This window comes from Mercurialis annua, linkage group LG6 (genome assembly GCF_937616625.2).
Source record: "Mercurialis annua linkage group LG6, ddMerAnnu1.2, whole genome shotgun sequence".
Taxonomy (NCBI): Eukaryota; Viridiplantae; Streptophyta; class Magnoliopsida; order Malpighiales; family Euphorbiaceae; genus Mercurialis; species Mercurialis annua.
The window spans coordinates 45,969,346-45,990,127 of NC_065575.1; the positions used below are offsets into that span (position 1 = coordinate 45,969,346).

The 20,782-nt window shown below is 29.6% G+C and overlaps 4 protein-coding genes across 11 annotated transcripts; 3 read left to right on the forward strand and 1 right to left on the reverse strand.

Moving 5' to 3' along the window:
- The first annotated feature begins 1,299 nt into the window (after positions 1-1,299).
- On the forward strand, positions 1,300-4,637 carry LOC126687041 (probable protein S-acyltransferase 14). The gene is made up of 7 exons (XM_050381392.2): positions 1,300-1,800; positions 2,163-2,382; positions 2,473-2,564; positions 3,083-3,206; positions 3,290-3,375; positions 3,565-3,630; positions 4,109-4,637. The coding sequence occupies exons 1-7, from the start codon at positions 1,591-1,593 to the stop codon at positions 4,232-4,234; spliced, it is 924 nt and encodes a 307-aa protein (XP_050237349.1). The 5' UTR covers positions 1,300-1,590; the 3' UTR covers positions 4,235-4,637.
- Positions 4,638-5,638: 1,001 nt separating this feature from the next.
- LOC126688317 (uncharacterized) lies at positions 5,639-8,716 on the forward strand. 8 transcript variants are annotated; one of them, XM_050382976.2, is made up of 8 exons: positions 5,639-5,843; positions 6,294-6,613; positions 6,714-6,877; positions 6,959-7,039; positions 7,287-7,362; positions 7,527-7,649; positions 7,741-7,782; positions 8,376-8,432. In XM_050382976.2, the coding sequence occupies exons 2-7, from the start codon at positions 6,295-6,297 to the stop codon at positions 7,743-7,745; spliced, it is 768 nt and encodes a 255-aa protein (XP_050238933.1). In that variant the 5' UTR covers positions 5,639-5,843; position 6,294; the 3' UTR covers positions 7,746-7,782; positions 8,376-8,432. The 8 variants fall into 8 exon arrangements, 7 of the variants coding, with proteins under 7 accessions (XP_050238933.1, XP_050238927.1, XP_050238926.1 ...); XR_007644223.2 differs by having other exon boundaries at positions 7,527-7,782; positions 8,376-8,436; XM_050382970.1 differs by lacking the exon at positions 7,741-7,782 and having other exon boundaries at positions 6,280-6,613; positions 8,376-8,716.
- A 122-nt stretch (positions 8,717-8,838) lies between these two features.
- Positions 8,839-10,858, forward strand: LOC126688319 (uncharacterized). Its single transcript, XM_050382977.2, has 2 exons — positions 8,839-9,968; positions 10,088-10,858. Exons 1-2 carry the CDS (start codon positions 9,912-9,914, stop codon positions 10,685-10,687), a joined length of 657 nt encoding a protein of 218 aa, XP_050238934.1. The 5' UTR covers positions 8,839-9,911; the 3' UTR covers positions 10,688-10,858.
- A 1,803-nt stretch (positions 10,859-12,661) lies between these two features.
- Positions 12,662-13,904, reverse strand: LOC126688024 (uncharacterized). The gene is made up of 2 exons (XM_050382586.2): positions 13,694-13,904; positions 12,662-13,585 (listed from the first exon to the last, which is right to left on the reverse strand). The coding sequence occupies exons 1-2, from the start codon at positions 13,751-13,753 to the stop codon at positions 12,956-12,958; spliced, it is 690 nt and encodes a 229-aa protein (XP_050238543.1). The 5' UTR covers positions 13,754-13,904; the 3' UTR covers positions 12,662-12,955.
- Between the last annotated feature and the right edge of the window lie 6,878 nt (positions 13,905-20,782).

A 20,782-nucleotide genomic window follows, 5' to 3' on the forward strand; every position in this document is an offset into this window, starting at 1 on the left:
TTGGTTCAGCAATATGTGGGTTAATGACAATTGTATGTCTCATTTGATAATTATTTCTCAAATTACCCCCAAAAATGAATAAATTCCCATTTAGTCTCTTCCAAACCGCAGAATTGTTCAGCGTTTTGTGTAAACCGCGGAACAGTTCTGCGGTCTAGCCTACGTGGCTCCTCGCTGGCCAGTCAGGAGGAGCCACATGTAGCTCAATGATTAGAGAATTAAATTAAATCAATTTATCAAACTGTTATTCAACTAAAGAATAGATAGCTGATCCGATTGGAAACTTATAAAATATTCATTTTTTTGTTTAAAAATGTGATTTGACTAATATTGGTTTTAAATTTTAATGGGTGATGACAAATGTTTTTGTTTAAAATGTGAGTTGACTAATTTAGTTTTAATGGATAATGATATAAATTTAAGTAAATCAAACTACTAATAAAAAAAAATTATCATTAAACTGTAATTCAAATGATATGTGTAGGACAATATAATATCAAAATCGTGATACAAATACAAACAATTCTCCCTTCCTAATGATAAAAAAATAAAATTTTAAAAAGTTAGAAACCTAACATTTTATTTTTTGACAAAATCAATTTTTTACTTTCTAACCCTTTAAATTCAAAAGTTTTATCTGATGTTGTTTTAGTAATTCAAACGACCAAAACGACATCGTTTTCCCCCAGAAAAGACGCTTCAAAACAATATTTAGTTATAGAACGAAAAAAATAAAATATATAAAACTACGTTTTGAATAATGCGATTAAATTAAAAAAAAAAACACAAAAGGTTTACATTATTTTTTGGGTTACTTTCATATAAAATCATTATTTTTATATGTTTTTTCATTTTAATTACGTACTTTAAAAAAGTGTCAAATAATGACTTTTCATATTTGCAAATTTATAACGAATGTGAAAATTCAGTATATCTTTTTTGACTCGACAACTGGAAGCAATAAAAAAATAGTAGTAAGAAGAAGATATTTTTTGCTTTAATTAGGGTATTATTAAGATCAGGATATTTATTTAGGATGAAAAAGACACAAGATTTTTTCATCGGTGATAGATTTGTAAAAAATAAAATAAAAAGTGATGATCTTATTTGCTATTTTTAAATATTGTATATAAAATTAACTTTTTTTTACAAACAAGATTAATAATAGACTAATAAAGCTTCTAGATAACTTAAGATACAATTAATTTTTCAGCAACAAATATCTGTAAAAAAAAAAAACAATATCATTCCACATTTCTCATCCTTTGTTATCCAATAATAAGTAATTATCATTATTTAATCTTATTATTAAATAATAAAATTATTTCTCCTTCTCTCTATCTCTGTCTCCCTAGACCTCAATTCTAACATGGATTCCACATAAACCAGACTCCCGATTCCCAATTCTGATAAACCCTAGATTCACAATTCAAATATAACACAAACAAAATTATCCATAAATATACGAAAATATGTTAATTTTATCTTAAATAAAATTAAAAGAAGATAAAAAAACAGACTCTGAATCTACAGCTTCAAGATCGAAAGAAAAAACTTTCGTTTTAGTTTAATTTCTGTGTAATTTAAGTAATGCATAGATCTGGAGCTGCTATGGCTTGGAATGTGTTTAAGTTTTGTACGGCCCTTCGTGGTCTCGGCTCGATCATGATCTTGTTAGTTCTTGGGGTTATTGGTGTCACCTACTACGCCGTCGTTTTGACCAATTATGGCCCCGCTTTGCAAGATGGCGGCTTCGATTCTGTCAATGCTATTGCTGTGTTGATCCCATTTCATTGCTTGGTAAGATAATAATAATAGTTTACTTGTTTATTTTGAATTCTTTTGAAAGATTGTAAAATTTTGTTTTTCTTGGTTAATTTTAGTTTAAGTGGTAACCAAAAACAGTTGTAGCTTTAGTTTTTAAACATTTCCTTAAAAAATATTGCAAAGTTGTATTTTTTTTTAAATTTAGTTTTAATGGTAATGGAAAAAAAATGTTAGCTTTTAGTATAGTTTTCTTCATTTTTGGTAATGAATTAAGAAGGTGTTTAGATGTGGATCTTAGAATCTTTTCGGCTATTTTCGAGTAGTGTTAGAAATGAATTTTGATGGAGTATTGTGAGAGACGGAACTGAAAGTAGAGAATTGGTTTAAATTTGCAGTTGGTGATGCTGTTGTGGAGTTACTTTTCTGTTGTTCTTACTGATCCCGGTAGCGTGCCTCCTAATTGGAGACCTGCTATTGACGAGGAAAGAGGCGAGACTGACCCGTTGAATAGCTTAGATTTTAACAGTGTTCCTACTGATTCGTCAAATCAAAGAGTTCGGTATTGCCGGAAATGTAACCAACTGAAACCACCTCGATGCCATCATTGCTCTGTCTGTGAGTTTTCTTCTCAGGGGTTTCTGCTTGTTTTTTGTAATCTCGCCTTGTTTAGCAGAAAAGATAAATTACTAATTTTGTTTCTTTCAGGTGGGAGGTGTGTGCTAAAGATGGACCATCATTGTGTGTGGGTTGTGAATTGCGTTGGCGCATTGAATTATAAATATTTTCTTCTATTTTTGGTAAGTTGTGCTTTATTGCTGAACCCTTTTTGTTATACATTCTAAATAATGTGTATTTTTATATATTCATAAGTAGGGATCTGTCTCATGTGTATATTTAGTAAAAGTGCAACATCTGTATCATTTGTTCAATGATGAATCACTTAGATTGCACGATAACTGTTAAGAGTAAGCTGCTTTGGTTAATAGTAGAATCTTAATGATGAGAAGATGATTGATTTGGTAGTTGTGCTTTTCTCATTCCACGTTGCATCATGTGGGTCTGAGAGCGTTTTCAGTCATTTACCTAAGTTCTTTTACTTTTATCGAGTCTCTGAAATATATAAGAGGTGGAAGCATTTATAAATTAAACCATTTACTGATTTGATAAAAAAATATAGGTCTGGTTAATGTGTTCCTGTTGATCATGTTGGCACACTTATATCAGCAACATAATCGCATTGCTAGCTATATTTGTTGGTATAAACGAGACCCCTCTTTTTACAGTTACTTAACTGTAGTCTTAAATGTCAATGCAGTTCTACACATTCCTCGAGACAAGTCTCGTGACTTTGTCCCTGTTGCCACACTTTATAGCGTTTTTTAGTGATGGAGAAATTCCTGGAACACCCGGGACCCTTGCAACCACATTTCTCGCCTTTGGTAGAATCTACTTACCCCACTTTTATGAGTTACTTAATCCGTAAACTCTGCATCTTTCTATAACTACTGTTTTTCTTTTACAGTTTTGAATCTGGCATTTGCATTGAGTGTTCTAGGATTTCTGATCATGCACATATCCTTGGTTTCTGCTAATACCACAACTATTGAGGTACTTTCTTTTACTTAACTTGATGCTGTATTAGATGTTGTGCATTATGGCTTTGGTCGACATTAACGAGTGTCGTGAGCTTGGTTTTCCCTTCTAATTTTTTCAGTTTTCTTAAAATTATGGATGCTATGATGTTTGTCATGGGATGTTCTGCTAATCATTTGCTGGCTTGCTGCTTATTTTGATCAGGCATATGAGAAGAAAACTACACCAAAATGGCGCTATGATGTCGGTCGAAGGAAGAATTTCGAACAGGTGACCTTTATGATTAATTGCTTGTCGGTTTGTTTCTTTTCTTGAACAGTAGGAAGTCATATATGGTGAAATGATATATTTCAGTTAAACACTCCCTGTACATTACCAAGTAGCACAGATGCTGAGACACTTCATTCAATCAACATTTTCTGTTTTAGAAACATGTCGGAAACTAGGCGTTTCTTACACGAAACTTCATTTTTAGCATAGTAAACCTGAAAATAACATTGTTGCGCCATGTCTGTATCCAAGGGTCCCATTTTTCCGTATCCGTGTCCGTGCTAGTGCATAGTATTCCAACTTAATGAAATTTTTATCAACTGTTTTTGCTTTTGAAGAGCAGTATCTAAAATATTCCGAATGATCGTCTTATACATTTTTGTGCGATGGTTTTTCCTACTCGCTACTAGCGCGTGTTTTCTGCCATCAATTTTGTCACTATTGATCTATCATAAACGATTTGGAATTCATGTCTCAGGTATTTGGAGTAGATAAGCGATATTGGTTCCTTCCGGCTTATTCAGACGAAGACCTACGACGAATGCCTGCACTTCAGGGACTTGAATATCCATCAAAGCCTGACTTAGACTGTCAAGAGTTTTGAGAACCAGTTCTGCCACGTGTATCCAAACGCGCCACAGTATCTTGCCGGAAAAACAAACTGCAGCAAATTTTTAGGCTCCTAACCATTCATTCTCACGGGTTTCTTTCTGCGTTAACTAGAGACTGAGACACACACATAGAGAGAGAAAAAATAGAGACCTGTATTAAGAAGCTGATTGGGCAGGCAGACCAAAATGTAGGAGGTTACGGATTTCTGGTCAAGAGATGATGATCTGATGCTTGTTTTCTTGTAATTTTGAGTGTGTAGGAATCACAAAAAGAGAGGCTACGTAGGTCTTGTTGTACATTAAATGAAAATGTAGAAAATCAGTCTGGTAGAGGTTATTGATCAATTTATGCTTGTAATAGCTCACTTTTAGAAAAAGAAAAATCATTTCTTCGCTTGTGCTGCTCTTGTGTGTTCTGAAAATTGAACCACGGTCTAACTCAGTCGAGTCAAATTGTGAGCTATTAGGATTGACTCGAAAAATACTCAACCTCATACCTAGCGGAGCCATTCGAGCTAATTATCAAGTTGACCTCAATCTCAAAAATATTTGGTTCGATGAGCTAGCAAGTTTAATCGAGTAATATTTATATAGATAATAGAGCCGAGTTCGAGTTTTAATTATTCTATTGGATTTAAGCTCGAGCTCTTAAAATAATACTCGATCGAATTTGAATCATTTTTTTAGCATAAGATTATAAAGTTGAGTTGAACTCAAGCTTGATAGTTTCAACTCGATTATGCCCAAGTGATTAACATGTTATTCGTAGAGGCATTATTTTGAATTTCTTTGTCCTAAATTATAATCAGTAATTTATTGTCTGAATGCTTGAATTACATGTATATATATCCTCATTAATTATAACATATTACATTAAAAAGAGAGCAAAACCCACTAAAAGATAAAGTCAACACTGCATTGAATAAGGGCAAGTGTGGTATGTTTCTATAAAATTACTCATTTTGTATAAATTTACTAAATTTTTTAATACTTGTATTTGTCCTAAACTACCTATCAATTTGAAATGGAGAAAGTATCGTTTTGTTTGTTATATTTATTTTGCAATTTGAAACAGTTTAAGAAAACTACAATCTTAAAATTCTAAAGTTGGTAACTTCATTAATAAATAATAAAAAAATAATTGATTCTAAGAAACTAATTATCATGGAGTAAAGAATTATCTTAGTACCTAAATTTATTTATGAAAATTAATCAACTTACACTCAGCTATTATTATTGTTTTAGTATAATATTTTCAATGTTCAAATAACAAACAAATTTAAAGACCGAAATGATCCAAATTAACAATTAATTGATATAAAAATAAAGTTGTAGTTTTAGTCGATTAAAAACCACATTGATCCTGTGTTCATTTATTAATTTCATACTAGAAAATAATAACTATAAGCAAGAACGTTCTAGGTAAAGGAAGAAATTTCTTTAGAACACGTGTCGGATTCTTAGACCATCTTCCTTGCAAGTATATAAAGCATCGAGATTCGAAAATGGGAGATTATTCTAGTTCGTTCCCCTTCTCTCTCGCCTTAACAGTCTCCGTTCGCAAAATTTCGGCCGATTTTCAAGTCCCGGTCCTGTCTCCAGGTAACCGTTAAATTCCGTTCTCTTTCTTATCATTTTTTTTACGCAGCCTAGTTCATTTTTCTTGTGAAAAAATGAATAGTTCAGGAATTTATTTGCCTGTTTTTCCCATTTTTATTAATTTTTCCCTGTTAATGATCATATATTCTAGATTTTCTGTTACTGCTAATAAAAAGAATCTAAATTATAATTAAGTTCAAGTAGTGTTTAGTATTGTAATATGTTGAATTTGAGCTCATCTATTGCTGATAAAAGAATTACGCCTAGCTCATTCATTCACCATTAAATTGAGGGTCATTGTTACACATTTCAAATCATTAGGGTCATTTTTGCGCCTCGGTTACCTTAAATGCTTATATAATCCTGTACAATTCACTTAAATTTTCCATGAAATTTTACTTAAAACCAATGATGTTATGCTACTTTTGATGATTTAAAGAATTGATCATACAGCATGCAGAGGGAAAGAGAAAGGAGAACTGATATTTTTGAGGACATGGGTGATCCGTTTGCTAACTTCCGCGGCTTCGGAATGATGCCTAGCCTATTTGGACGGCGGGATCCATTTGATGACCCGTTCTTTACTCGACCATCTGGAAGCTTATTTGAATTTCCAAGTTCTACTACTACTGATCCTGATGCATCGCGTGTCGATGTAGCAAAAGGAATAGTTATTGAAGAATTAGACTCTGATGATGAGAACGAAAATGATACAACCACCATTGGCTCGAACAAAGAGCCATCTGTTGAGCATCCTGATGATAATCTTCACGGTAGCATACAGTTTTCACATCTTGATATGTTATCTTACCTTCAGCCTGTATTGACTATGTGATTCTAAACATTGTATAACAAATGTGGGTGATCTGGCAGAAGAGAAAAGCAAGAATGTAGAGCATAGAAATGATATCAACAGGACAGAAGTGAGTAAACCTCAGGCTCGTAATCTCAGTTTTCAGACTTGTAAAGTCACTTATGGTGGTGTAGACGGAGCATACTACACTTCTACAAGGAGTAGAAGGGAAGGGAGTGATGGGGTATGTAACTTTTTTGCTTCTAGGGCTGAGTGAGAAACTTTTTAAGTTTCGTCCGCTCATAATGATGTGATCGTGCTTTAGGCGGTTCTCGAGGAGAGCAAGGAAGCAGACAAAATAACAGGCCAAGCAACTCATAGGATCTCAAGAGGAATTCACGATAAGGTTAACAAACACTTTGTAGTTCATACTGAATAACCTTAAATGCAAATGCTATTTGTTAGCATGAAAAATCATTAAATTTTAGAACATCTGTCACATAACTGTCCTCAATAGTCAATGTGCATTAGTGCATTTCACTGTCATCCTACACCTGCATTATCATAGTCCGATGGACAATATTAGGTTGCTAGCAATCATTCATGTACGCTTTTGTTTGCATTCGGATTGAATATTTTTGTTTTTTATTTAGGGTCATTCATTCACAAGGAAGCTAGCTTCAGATGGCAAAGTTGATACATTGCAAACTCTACATAATTTGAATGAAGGTTTGTTGATGTTGCTACTGCTTGACTCATGTAGTCATTATAATCTTCCGTTTCTTATTGAGTTTGATTACAACACTGCTACTTTTGCTTTTGATTACAATACAACTAATTTTGCTTTTGAATCTTTTGATTACAATACAACTAATTTTGCTACGGTTTTACAGGTGAACTTGCTGGTTTTGAAGAAGCATGGAAGGGTAATGTCAAGTTGCCTGGCTGGAGTGATCGATCTGGTATGCTTGGCACAACTAGTGATCATCCGTTTCCTTCTAGCAAAGAGATGTCTGGTTGGTTTTTCATTTACCTTTCTTGTTCTTGTTTGTTATCTCCATGTTTACGTTGCTGAAAGTGATTGCACTTCGTCATGTTTTGCTCCAGTTTGAGGGAAGGCTGTTCTTAACAGCCTTTAAGATGGATAAGGTTGGACAATAAGAACTCAATTAGACACATGTTCTTCCAAACTATCAATTGTGTGAACTTGCATTTTGTTATTATGTATGGGTTTGCATTTAGTTAGCTATTTATTCTGGTCATATATAAATTTTGCTACACCTACCCTCCATCTCGCAAAGATGAACAAAACAAAATTGTTATTTTTGACGTCCTATAGGCAAACTTGTTATTTTGATTTGAATATTTAATCTGAAATATCAAATTTATCATTCATTAGTTTCAACCATTTAAGATCATATTGTATATCTGAAGTAATTTGTGTTTTCAAAATATACAAGTAATAATTTTGGGAATGTTTATATACTTAAATTGTGGTTAGAATTGAAAGTTGATTAAAATTAACTAATTTAACTGTTCTTTCTTAATTCCTGTGCTAACCAAACTTTGCCCATTTATAGGATGAAAGTAGTATTTGGTCTTTTGTTGTTTTAGTTTTATTTTTGTTTGTTTTGGTTAATATTGGTGGTTTTGTGCTTACTATACAATAGACCGATTACAGTCATTAGCGCAGACTAATATGCTCCTTGGATTTTTCACTTGTTATGATAATGTTAACATAGGGTTTAGCAACCGAGAGCAGAAGGGGAAGACAACTTGGGGAGGCTTGGCTCTACCATCTGCAGAACAGTCCCGAAATAGTGGAGCAACTTCTGTAGGAAAAACCAAGAAAGTTGTCCGGATCAACATAGATTAGATCAAAACATACATGATGGTGAAAATGATATCGTTTGTTTAGATTGTGTTTATAGCAGACCATCACTTATTCAGTTTTAAGAATAAGTACCTTACTAATTTTCAATTTCTATGAAGTGTATGCGGTGAGATGTCTTTGCAATCTGAACAAGATAAACGGATTGTTATAAATTTATAAATTAAGTTTACATTTAGTTTTGAAACACAATTCATAAACGGAGTCATTCGGAATGAATCAAACTGGTCATGAATTCTTCGAATTAGATTCGAGAAATGGAAGCTCGTTTTGCAAATGGAGTTGGGTGTACCGGTGGAGAGGTAGACATTAAAAGCAACGTGATCTAACTTAGATCTTCGTGTTGGTTGATACATTGTTATAGCAAGAACCATCCAACAACTTAGTATTTTAGTGTTTTCAGTCTGCAGTTTGTCTTGGTATGTTTTCTTGTGCATTATTTTAATAATGCCGTGACCAATTATGACTTTGAATGACATCTTACCTATTTGCTTAACTTATGTTTATTTAAGGGAAGGCATAGAAAACGATGATTTATGCGTTCAAAGTTCAAATCAAGATTCGCGTATTAGAATAAAGAATTACATTCACCTATGATGAGTAATTTCATAGTACTAATTGTTAGTGAAATCATGCATGTTTATAGAGCATGGCTTACCGGGTAATAAAGGATTGTTCATTGTCCAAGTGGCGACATGTGGGACAAGTTGGGACATGTTGGAACATTGATCTCGGGGTCTAGTTACTGGTTTTCAGACAGTACACAGATTTAATATCTGCTTTCTATTAAAGTTCATTGTTTAAGTTGCAATATCAAAATACTGAAATCCCAGGCTATTTTTCCCCTGTTTCTCAATATTCAGTTGGTTTTGACCCCGTTGGCCGTATCATTTACGTTACGTATTCCTCTTTCTTTAGGAGTAAGCTGCGTTCACAAGCAAATTGTCATGTTTTAGATTATTTTAAAATTTTATATTTATAATATGCTCTTATAAAAAAAAAATGTTTTCGTTTACGTTCAACAACGGAACAACTGGTTTGGTAGGAAGCACTTATCCATGCTCAAGTAGAATTTGAACAAGTATGCCTACTCCCCTTGAAGATAGAATATACATGAGTCATGACTTATGAGAAAAAGTTAGGCTGTATTTGTCAATGGTTTTGCAATTTAATTTTATTTTATGGTGCTAGCTGTCATACTAGAATATTATTTCTTCAATTAAAACCGCCCTTAGTTGTTTCCATAGTTTTTATATACATATTTTAATGGTATTACAAAATATAATACTAGTCCCTGCTTCCACATATAAAATAGCTATGCCTCTGCAGCTGAAACAAACACTTCACTGCTAATTATTCATAAGATAACATATTCTGATACTAAAGCATGGCTTCTTGGTCACCTGAGAATGCATCTCAAGCTTTTCTTCGAGCCATTAAGATGGTAATAGTCCAATCTCTTCGATTTATATTGCACAGAAACTTCTCGAGTCTTATATTTCATCACTTTATTTCCGTTTCCTTGCTACATAGCTTAGGACTGATATATCTTTTATTTTACAGGGCAAAAGAAGTAAGCAGCCTGATATATCCGAGTTCATATCCGCCCTGGCAGCCGGGAACAATGCACAGCTCATGGTGATGGTATCGGCTCGAGTAGCAGGATCAACCGCGTTATCATTAGTCGCAGCCGCACATCAAACTGGTGGCCAAGCCGTGTGCATTTTACCCACAGAATCCGGTCTTAATGCGTCAAGAAATGCATTGGGGCATTATGCAAACTGTATCAAGTTTGTGGTAGGAGATGCCAAAACTCTTTTAATTAATGACTATAAAGGAGCAGATTTTGTGCTTATTGATTGCAATATTCACGACAGTAAAAAAGTATTTACTGCTGCACAAAAATGTGGAAAAAATGGAGAAGGGCTTATCGTAGGGTACAATGCCTTAGGTAAAGGACACTGGCCTTGTGAATTTAGGACTCATTTTTTACCCATTGGAGAGGGGTTAATGGTAACTAAAGTAGGCAGTAAAATTGGTAATTATGGAGATGTAAATAGGAAAAAAAGTAAATGGGTTTCTAGAGTGGATAAATGTACTGGTGAAGAGCATGTTTATAGGATCAATTATTTGCAGCAAGAAATTGAAGCATGCCAGGGTTAGTAGGTCTAGTGTTCTTGATATGTTTATGAAGATGTAAAATGTGAGAGGCAAAAATGGTACCATCTGGATTTAGTTTTAATCAAGAAATCCAGTGTACTCTTCGTTGGTTATTTGTTTTTTTAAAAAAAAAATATTGTACTTTACAAATCAAGTTTGTATATATTTGGACTGTGATTATACTAAAAATTAAATTCAAATTACAGTAATTAAAAAATACCAGTTGTCCAATTACAGTCAACTTTACACGTTTTTTTAATCTGAATAATACAATAATTTTGGTGATTTCACTTACATACAAACACTCATCTCCTTTGTACATAAATTACCAACATCATCTTATTTTTCTATAAAAAAAAACATCATTTTATTTGAAAGAAAAAGGCCTAATTATATAAAAAAAACTCACCTTATAATATTTTTTCGTTTATACCATGACCTAGAAAAAAGTTCATTCGTATTCTATTTTTGATTTTTCGTTTTCAACTGTACCTTGAAGTATTAAATTGATCTATTTTTATATACAAAAAAGGTTAGAATAATCCTTTAAATTTAACTATTATTCTAATAAGCCATTAATCATATTAATTGTATAAAAATATCTTCTTTTCCAAAAAAAGTTTAAATTGATAATAAATATTTAATTTATATAATATACAATTATTTTAACCGTAATAAAAATTAAAATTTACGTAGAAAAATTTATTTTTTTTTGAGAAAAAAAATTTCGCTCCTTCCTCCATGGGAGGAGGAGCATCAAAACGATAAATAAAAAAAGTTTAGCGGGTTTGATAAATCGGAGGAGTGCTATGTCGAATTTTTTTTTTTAAATAATTTAATTTGTTATTAAAATATTTAAAAATAATAAATTAGAAGATTTATCTGAACATTTTTAAAGTTAACGGACTTATTTGTATTTTCTAAAATAAGAAAAAATATGGTGGAACCCTTTTATTTAGTTGTTATTAACATTTTTATCCTTAAAAAATTTATACAGTCAATTATATCTTTTTTAGGTAGAGATGAAAATGAAAAATCAAAAAAAAGTACAAATGAACTTTTTTCTAAGTCATGGTATAAACGAAAAAATATTATAAGGTGAGATTTTTTTAAGTAATTAGGCCAAAGGAAAACTGATCAAGGTTTTTTTGTGGGCCTTTATCACCGGGTAATGGAAATGTCCAGGTAAGCACTTTTGGGCCTTCTTTTGGTAATGGATACTAAGAACCAGTGGTCTAAAATAACTGGAGCCCATTGGACAATTTAATTACACGTTGCCACGTTGGTGCTAATTTTCAGCAAATAATGAAAAATTATTAGGTTTTTTTCTTTATTTATTTTATTTTTAGTCCATTCTATTATTATTTTCCATTGATGAAAGTGAATTCATCTAATGATAATAAATGAAAAGTGATATATTTATTTCATAAAATGTATTTTATATTATTCGAGTGTTCTTTTTATATATTTTGTACTAGAAGATCCATCCCGGTTCAGAGATAATTAATATCAACGCTCTCATTAAGAAGATGACGAAAACACGTCAAAATAGTATAGATTGGAACTATGAAGCTTACTTTTTTGTTAGAGGAAGGGGAAAGAGCTTTTTTCAGTTGGTGGGCAGAAACACACTTCTATTTGAAAAAAATGTACTAACACTCTATCGCCCCTTATAGAGTGAAAAAGTAATCTAATTATTCATCTAACCGTTATAAATAAATAAAATAATATTTACTTGATAGAAAATAAAGTAGCCACACTCCTTATATTAATAGTATCTTAAATTTGTAAATTTTTTTTCTATTTTAAAAAGAGAAGATTGATTGGCGGCAAATTATACACTAAAGATTCAAGTTTTTTTTCATGAAAGCGATATATATATATGTATATATATATATATAAAACTTTATGTATTCTTTAAAGTTATAGTATCTTTTAAAATTTGATTGATCTAATCAAACATTTTCAATGGATTGATTTAGATAAAAATAATTCATAAATCGCATTAATTATTTATTAAATTTACAAATAGCTCACGCCAAAATTGCAATTGACTACAGGAATAGATTTATTTACACTACCATATTTGACACATTGTACAATGAGATAGAACAACTGAGGTTGTTCTAATATCTTGATTTCTGGAAACAGCAAAAAAAGCTCACATCCTTTTTTACTCCATAATTTTTGATTTGCATCAAAATAGTGAAATAAATAGACGGATGATCATTGCTATCTTTAATAACTTGGACCGTCATCAAAATATTTAACTTAACCGCGAAACACGTGCTCCTCACCTGACTTTTGATCAACACACTTAATCCAACGGCTACGACTACTCTTCTTCAAGTTCCCACCACCACTCCCAGAGGCAGCAGTACTGTTAGTATTCCCACCAATATGAGCAATATCTAGACCGTTCCCGACGGGCAGAAACACTGATCTGACGACACGTGTCCCTCTCTCCAGCACCCCATGCCATTTAAACCCAGAAAAACAAGTCTGGTAAGCATTTTTTCGTACCAAAACTGCTCCTTTATTACTCAGCTTAGCATACCTCAAAACCCTAATAAATTCCCTCCGTTTACAATCCACCACCATAAAATCAATTCCCACGAGCGTCGCCGCCACCTCCTCCGATTCTCCGGTTATCACAACCTCCGTCGTCTCCGGCGACATCATACCGTTACTCTGCATAGCTTTTACGTACTCCAATCTCGATCGTTCATCTGGTACTAGACAAACGTGTCGACCACACGTGTGATTAGCTGCTACAGCTAGGCCGATGCTCGTCGCGATTGGACTGCCGTGTGACCATGATTCAACTATGAGCTTCGCGTTCCAGCCGGCGGCCATGGCGGAGAGTAGCTCAGGTACGCCGGATTCTTTACAATTTTCACTCTGTAGAAAATAAATCAAAGTAAGAAAAAGAGCAGAATTGAAGTAAAATCATGAATTAATCACAAAATTGAAAATACATAGAAAAGAATAATAATCAACTGTACTTACTGATTTAACAGTATGCATGTAAGCTTTTAGGGCACAATCTGGAGACCAAACTAGCTTCATTTTTCTGGTTAGTTTTTTTTATTTCAATTTGATGAGAATGAATTGATGTGGAAGAAGTAATGAGGTAGTTAGGGTTTATATATAATTGGGTAAAATGGAGGAGGAGAGGGGGGTTTATTATTATGATGAATCCGTTGACATTTGGGTGCACATGCATTTTGAGTTAATGCCCTCGTGTGCTTGGTGTATTTAATTCCACTTTTCCATTTTTGTGTATACCCTAATCTATATCTATAACAAATATAAAAGTGTATTCGCGGGGGGAACACTTTCATTCACGGACAAAAATACCCTTGACATATTTGTACTTAACAAATACTCCCTCCGTCCCAATAGAGTTGTCCATTTTATCTTTATCACACAGTTTAAGAAAAACAATCATTGTTTATAGTTTTTGTAAAATTTACCTTATTTTTCTTGTCATACCCCTATTTAATATAGGGTTCACATATAATTTATTTTTATTAGTGGCCTTTAAATAGGGGTAGTATAGAAAAATTAAATGTAAAGTTAGTTATTCTTTGAAAGTGGACAAGTGTTTTGGGACAAAAAAAATTCTCAAAGTGGACAACTCTATTGGGACGGAGGGAGTAGAAAGATGACATTCCTAAATAACTACCATTATGTTATAAATTCCTAATCCTAAAAGGAATTGTGCAACAACTATTATTATATGTTAAATTCCTAATTCTAATAGGAATTGCACAGATAAATCACTATATATAAAAGAATATGACGAGTTTCATTAATATTAAATAATCATATTATAATATTTGTGTTAAAGCTTTGATATTTTATATTTATTAGTTATTTACAATGAAAAATAATATAAATATGTTTCAATCATATTATTATTTTTTTAATAACAATAATATCAACATTAAATCTATTGCTTAATTCTAACTTTTTAACATTTCCAATAAAAGAAATTAAAATTTTATAAAATAATTAAACAAAACAAATAAAAAAATACAAGTCTAATAAAATTTAAATAATAATATATTATTAAAAAAATATACAATTATAATATTAAATAACGGGTCATATATATATCGTTAACGTGCGTAGCACGTGGCCAAAAAAACTAGTAAATATAAAAGTGTATTCGCGGGGGGAACACTTCCGTTCACGGACAAAAATACCCTCTACATATTTTATCCAAGTTGATATTCCTAATTGTGACATATAAGAATATTTGTGCTTAACAAATAGAAAGCTGACATTCCTAATCCATAAAGGAAACATATTAAAAATAATTATCGCAGTAGCTACCATTATGTATTAAATTTCTAATCCTAAAAGGAATTGTGCAACAACTATCATTATGTGTTAAATTTCTAATCCTAATAGGAATTGCACAGATATATCACTATATATATAAAAGAATATGACGAGTTTCACTAATATTAAATAATCATATTATAATATTTATTTTAAAGCTTTGATATTTTTGATATTTATTAGTTATTTACTATGAAAAATAATATAAATTTGTTTCAATCATATTATCATTTTTTTAATAACAATATCAAAAATTAAATCTATTTCTTAATTCTAATTTTAACATTTCCAATAAAAGAAATTATAATTTTATAAAATAATTCAACAAAACAAATAAAAATATACAAGTCTAATAAAATTTAAATAATAATATATTATTAAAAAATATACAATTATAATATTAAATAACGGGTCATATAGATATCGTTAACGTGCGTAGCACGTGGCCAAAAAACTAGTGTATAGAAATGAGTATTATAGCATTTCACAATAGATATCTAGTAAAATAAATTTAAATTTTAATAAAAAATTAAAATTATGTTTCAAAATTAAGGGCATCTCCAACCCAAAACTTATAAATGAATTTCAATTTACATACTTTTGAGTTTTTTATAGTGTTTTTATTCCAACCCATTATCCCATTTTTCACACCAAAAGAATATTCTCGACATATTCTCTTTTATATTCAATACTATTATATTTAATAATTTACCATTTTACAATAGTTATATTTTATCCACATACATCCTCATCTATTAATTTATTTGATAATGCTTAAATAATATTAAATTAAATATTAATTTTAATATTTAATTAACTATTATTTTAACTTTTGTTCTGCGATTAGTTTAATTATATATAATTATCCGCTTTAATGTTAAATGTAACGTAATTTTTATGTTTAAATAAAGTATTATGTTGTTTAAATTTCATTTATAATTTAAACAAATTTTATTTATTTATTTTATTTTTACCAATAAAAATAATTTGAATTAAATTATTAAAAAATTAGTTAGTATTCAATGAAAAGTTAGACCAAAATGAATATTTACAAAGTTAACTATATAAATTATAATTAAAAAATAAACTTTCAATTAATCAAAAAATAAGTTTGTGTGAATAGTGTATACTAAAAAATGAGTTTCTACTATTTGTAAATAAAGAAATGGGGTGGGAAGTGAGTATGGATTGGAGTGAAAAAGGATAATGAGTATGGGTTGGAGATGGTCTAAATAAATTAATTTATATTTTTTTGAGTCAATTAGGTATTCAAACTTGTTTGAGAAATTAGATTTCGAACTTTTTTAATTTAGGTCAAATAACCCCTTTAAATGTGTGACTTATTTTGACATTTGGGATACAGGTTTGGGGATTCAGTTGACTAATAAAGGAAAAATGAGTTACTTGACCCGAAAACACAAATTTAAATATTTAATTAATTTAAAAAAGTTAAAATAAACATATTTAATTTTGAGACACAAATTTCGAATAGCGTTAATCCTTTCTTCAAACTTTTATCTGATTTCGTCATTTCATTCCAATTTTAATCAATTTTCTCTGGTTAATTTTATTGTTCCAGTTTTTAGTTGAAGTAATAAATTAATACCATAATTGAAAAATCTATATTAAATTTTTAAAATTTAAAGTTAAATTCTAATTATAAATTCTTTAACTTTTTCAGTGAAGCAAAAAAAAAGAATTTGAAGCTAAAATTGACCAAAATGCCAAATAAAATTAATAGATATTGTCTTGAGGTGAAAAATTAAAAAATTAAATTTATTGAGGAAAACATAACTAAAGTAGCATGCAATGTTGAAATTAAAACACTATTATAAAAATTAAAAGTTTTGTATACAATTACAACAACCCGCAAAAAAGTGGATTTATTTTGTTATTAGAACTAAAATAAAATAAGTATTTTTCACAGATAAATATCTTTATATACATTAAATTTTATTTTAATCTCAGTTTTTAAATGTTTAAATAAATTAATAATATTTAATACTTATAAAATTCAAAAATTCACTTAATTAATTTGAATATGCGTTCATAATGAGTATTTTGGTATTATAATAAATACAGAGTCAAAATAAAGTTAACAAAAGAAACTAAATAATATTGTTCACTGATTATAGGGGAAAAAAGAGTTTAATAAATTTAAATTAAAACTTTGATTTTTTTATACATAATTATACTCCAAGTAGTGGGTTCTTATTTTTTTACTAAGGCGTTACATAAGCAATTTTGACAATGTACTATTCTTGTCCATTCCAAATGTCAATTGTAGTCAGTAATTATAAAAAAATTGTTAACCATAATGCTAATATAATTTTCTTTTATTGCCGCCTCTTTAAAATAATCGCATGAAATAAATTTATTACCATCCCAGTCCTATAGCAATATATTTATTATTTTATCCATCTAAACTATAGATTACTTTTCTTCAAACTATCATTTACTATTTATTAATTTCTTACTTAAACCGGTATCTATTTTATATTGATATCAAACCGTCTTTAAATATTTAGAAATAGATATCATAATATAAATATATCATTCAATTTTAAAATTATTTTTTTTAATAGATGTAAAATTAATTGTATATCTATTACTTCTCCAAAGCCAACTCTTAACGAAAAATTTCATGGATCAAAGGGAACTTTTTAAACTAACAGAAGATGATGTATGATTGTTTGAGCTTTAGCATCTTAATTTTGCCATCCTGATTAATTAGCTGAATACAATTAATTAAGGATTAAGGTCACAGTCAATTATAAGGAATTCTAGCTAAATGACAACGATTAAGAATTAATTAAGGAGCCATAGCTAGATTCATGAGTAAGTCTACGTTTCTAATATTATTTTTATAAAAATGTACGAACTTATCTGATAATTGACAAATATATTTTGATTTTAAAAACCCAAGTGGGATAGGTATACGTAGCAGAAATTTTAAATTTACAACTACTTGGAATTATGAGCAATTTATTTTCATATTTTATCAAAGTGGTTTGGTGTTTTAATGTTTAATTATGGTGCAGTACTCTGCAATTGACTTGCAAAATGGTTTTACTGTCTTCAAAATGAGTGCATGTTTATGCATGGTGGTATATGTGCATTTGGACTCGATCAACTGTTCATTATCTATTGTTGAAGTACTATTTTTTTCTCTCTATATGAATCATGAAAACTAATTTAAGTTTTAATACAAGATCGTAAACGGAAATACTAACTGGTATTTTTCTTTCTCCTTTTTAAGAAGTTCAAGGAAATAAAATAATTCAATAAAGGTTCAATTTAACCCTTAAATTTGGCACAAAATATTAATTAAAGTCAAGTTCATGGCTTAAAAGACCTTCAATTTGACATTTTCTCTTGTTTTTTTCCCTTTGGATGAGTTAACATAGAATAATTGGAGTATTTTATATAAATTGAAGGTGACGTGGTAGGAAGTTATTGGATATAATTGAAAACTGAAGGGGTAAAACGAGTCAAAATGTTAAGTTCATAGTGTTTTTGTTCTAAAACCATGAACTTGGTCTTAATTGATCTTTTGTGTCAAATTAGTGGGTAAAATGAACCGCTGTTATATTATAATTATATGCAATTAGGGATTTCTCTAGTATACATTGCACCGAAAGTTGTATTCCTCTAGTTGGAATTCAAAATTATACGTACAATTAATTTAAATTTTAAGTCTATAATAAAATATAGTAGTATATTTTTTACTATTATTCTCAAGTCTATAGTAGTTAACTAAACTGCTAAAGTCAAGCCCGTACCGGTGATGTGTTTTGTATTATTGAAATACATAAGCAACATTTAAATTTCAATGTGCAGAATTGAAGATAAAGCATCTGCTGAGTCATATTCCATGCTTTATCAACATTAATAGGGAATAAATTGTTTATTTTTAAGTATGTTTTGTTTTATATAGAAATAATAATAAGTTTTATATTAAGCAAGCTTTGTTTTGCTTAGTTTATATGATTGGCATACAATATGTTGTACATTAAGGTCAAATTGTACCTTGGCGACACTCTCTGAAACTTTCTCAACATATGACCATCACATAAATATCAATATCTATAGAAAGAGAATAAAACAATATGCAAAATTAGCGGCTGTGACTCAGATTATTGCTAACATTTTCCATTTAATATGATATATATGTATAAGAATAAGATGGTGGTGGTTAATAAAAGAACTCTTCCAAAGTCAATGCCACACAAGTTGCACTAGAAATACTATCCAGTTTATTGTTATTTGTCTTTAATAAAAAATTGTTTTATCTTTTTTCATAAAAGAACTTTTGAATTATATTAATTTAACAGTCACGTAATTTAACTTTTTAATTTGTTAAGCCATCTGCGTATACTACTGGAAATGTTTTTATTCAAAGAAATTGCAAGTCTTTTATATGAGTTAATGGAAGTTTTTATATTTTAAAAAAGGCGTAATTCCTTAAAAAAAACCACGTTGCATTTTTTCCCGTTTATACCCTGATCTTGTAAAAACACCATTTGTATTCAATTTTGAGTTTTTACGTTTCATCTCTACCCAAAAGTATTAAATTATACTCTTTTCATTTGAAAAAGAGTTTAAAACAATCTTTCATTTTTAACTTATATACTAATTAGATATTAATATTATTAATAGCACAAAAATACCATCTTCTTCAAAAAATTAAAAATAATAATATTTTTTTTTAATTTTTTTCAAAAGTATTTCCGATTTTTTTTAATTTTTTTTAAAAAATATTTTCGACAAAAAAATTAAAAATAATAATAATTTTTTTTATTATTTTATAAAATTAAAAAAATTAATTAATTATTTGGATGTATTTGATTATTTTTTAAGTTTTAGAATTTATTTGTATTTTTTAAAAAAGAAAAAAGTATGTTTTAAACTTTTTTCCAAATAAAAAGAGTACAATTTAATGCTTTTGGATAGAGATGAAATATAAAAATCCAAAATTGGGTACAAATGGTGTTTTTACAAGATCTGGGTATGAACGAAAAAAAGTGCAAGGTGGGGTTTTTTTAAGGAAGTAAGCCTTTAAAGAACATCCTATAACTGATTATTTTCTTTATTGATTACCGAACTTTGAATGAAGAAGTTTATATGTTACTAGTTTCGCACTACGTGCTATGCACGTGGCTAGTAACGTAACTCGTCAATGAAAATATTAGTAAATTTATTATAATTATATCAATTTTTTATTTATAATTAATATTAAATTAGTTAAGAATTTTTGTAAAAGTAAATATAATATAGTCGGTTATTAAATTTTTTTCCATACTGAAGTTATTCTTCTTTTGGTTTTATAATAATCATAATTAAATAATTAAATTAATTTTATTAATAATATCTTTAAAAATAATAAGATATAAATTTAAATAATAATATATTGACCAAAGTATTTTAATTTTGTATTTCAATCAAACTAAAAGATAGGTATTCCTACTAATTGGAGACAATTTAGTTATTTTTTATATACTAAATTAAATTGGAGATAATTTAGCTACCTATTCTAATTAGGGCTTCAATTATAATAGTGATTAATTAAATAACTAATTAGTTAATGACTATAAAATCTTTATTTAGTAGTAAACTGAAAAGGATTATTCAGTAAATTTGCCTGTCCCCCATCCGTGTTTTTATATATAGTATAGATGTACTCAACTCATGATGTATATTAGATTTAATTATGGAATTTGCTGAATTTATAATGCATCAAGGTGTGTA

What these genes read in the sequence shown, in the direction of transcription:
- LOC126687041 (XM_050381392.2), top strand. Translation starts at nt 1,591, where the DNA reads ATGCATAGATCTGGAGCTGCTATGGCTTGGAATGTGTTTAAGTTTTGT. An exon ending in TGATCCCATTTCATTGCTTG is followed by an intron (nt 1,801 to 2,162) that starts GTAAGATAATAA and finishes TTAAATTTGCAG; the next exon opens with TTGGTGATGCTGTTGTGGAG. An exon ending in CTAATACCACAACTATTGAG is followed by an intron (nt 3,376 to 3,564) that starts GTACTTTCTTTT and finishes TATTTTGATCAG; the next exon opens with GCATATGAGAAGAAAACTAC.
- LOC126688317 (XM_050382970.1), top strand. Translation starts at nt 6,295, where the DNA reads ATGCAGAGGGAAAGAGAAAGGAGAACTGATATTTTTGAGGACATGGGT. An exon ending in TCCTGATGATAATCTTCACG is followed by an intron (nt 6,614 to 6,713) that starts GTAGCATACAGT and finishes GTGATCTGGCAG; the next exon opens with AAGAGAAAAGCAAGAATGTA. An exon ending in TCTACATAATTTGAATGAAG is followed by an intron (nt 7,363 to 7,526) that starts GTTTGTTGATGT and finishes ACGGTTTTACAG; the next exon opens with GTGAACTTGCTGGTTTTGAA.
- LOC126688319 (XM_050382977.2), top strand. Translation starts at nt 9,912, where the DNA reads ATGGCTTCTTGGTCACCTGAGAATGCATCTCAAGCTTTTCTTCGAGCC. An exon ending in TTCTTCGAGCCATTAAGATG is followed by an intron (nt 9,969 to 10,087) that starts GTAATAGTCCAA and finishes TTTATTTTACAG; the next exon opens with GGCAAAAGAAGTAAGCAGCC.
- LOC126688024 (XM_050382586.2), bottom strand. Translation starts at nt 13,753, where the DNA reads ATGAAGCTAGTTTGGTCTCCAGATTGTGCCCTAAAAGCTTACATGCAT. An exon ending in ACATGCATACTGTTAAATCA is followed by an intron (nt 13,586 to 13,693) that starts GTAAGTACAGTT and finishes TATTTTCTACAG; the next exon opens with AGTGAAAATTGTAAAGAATC.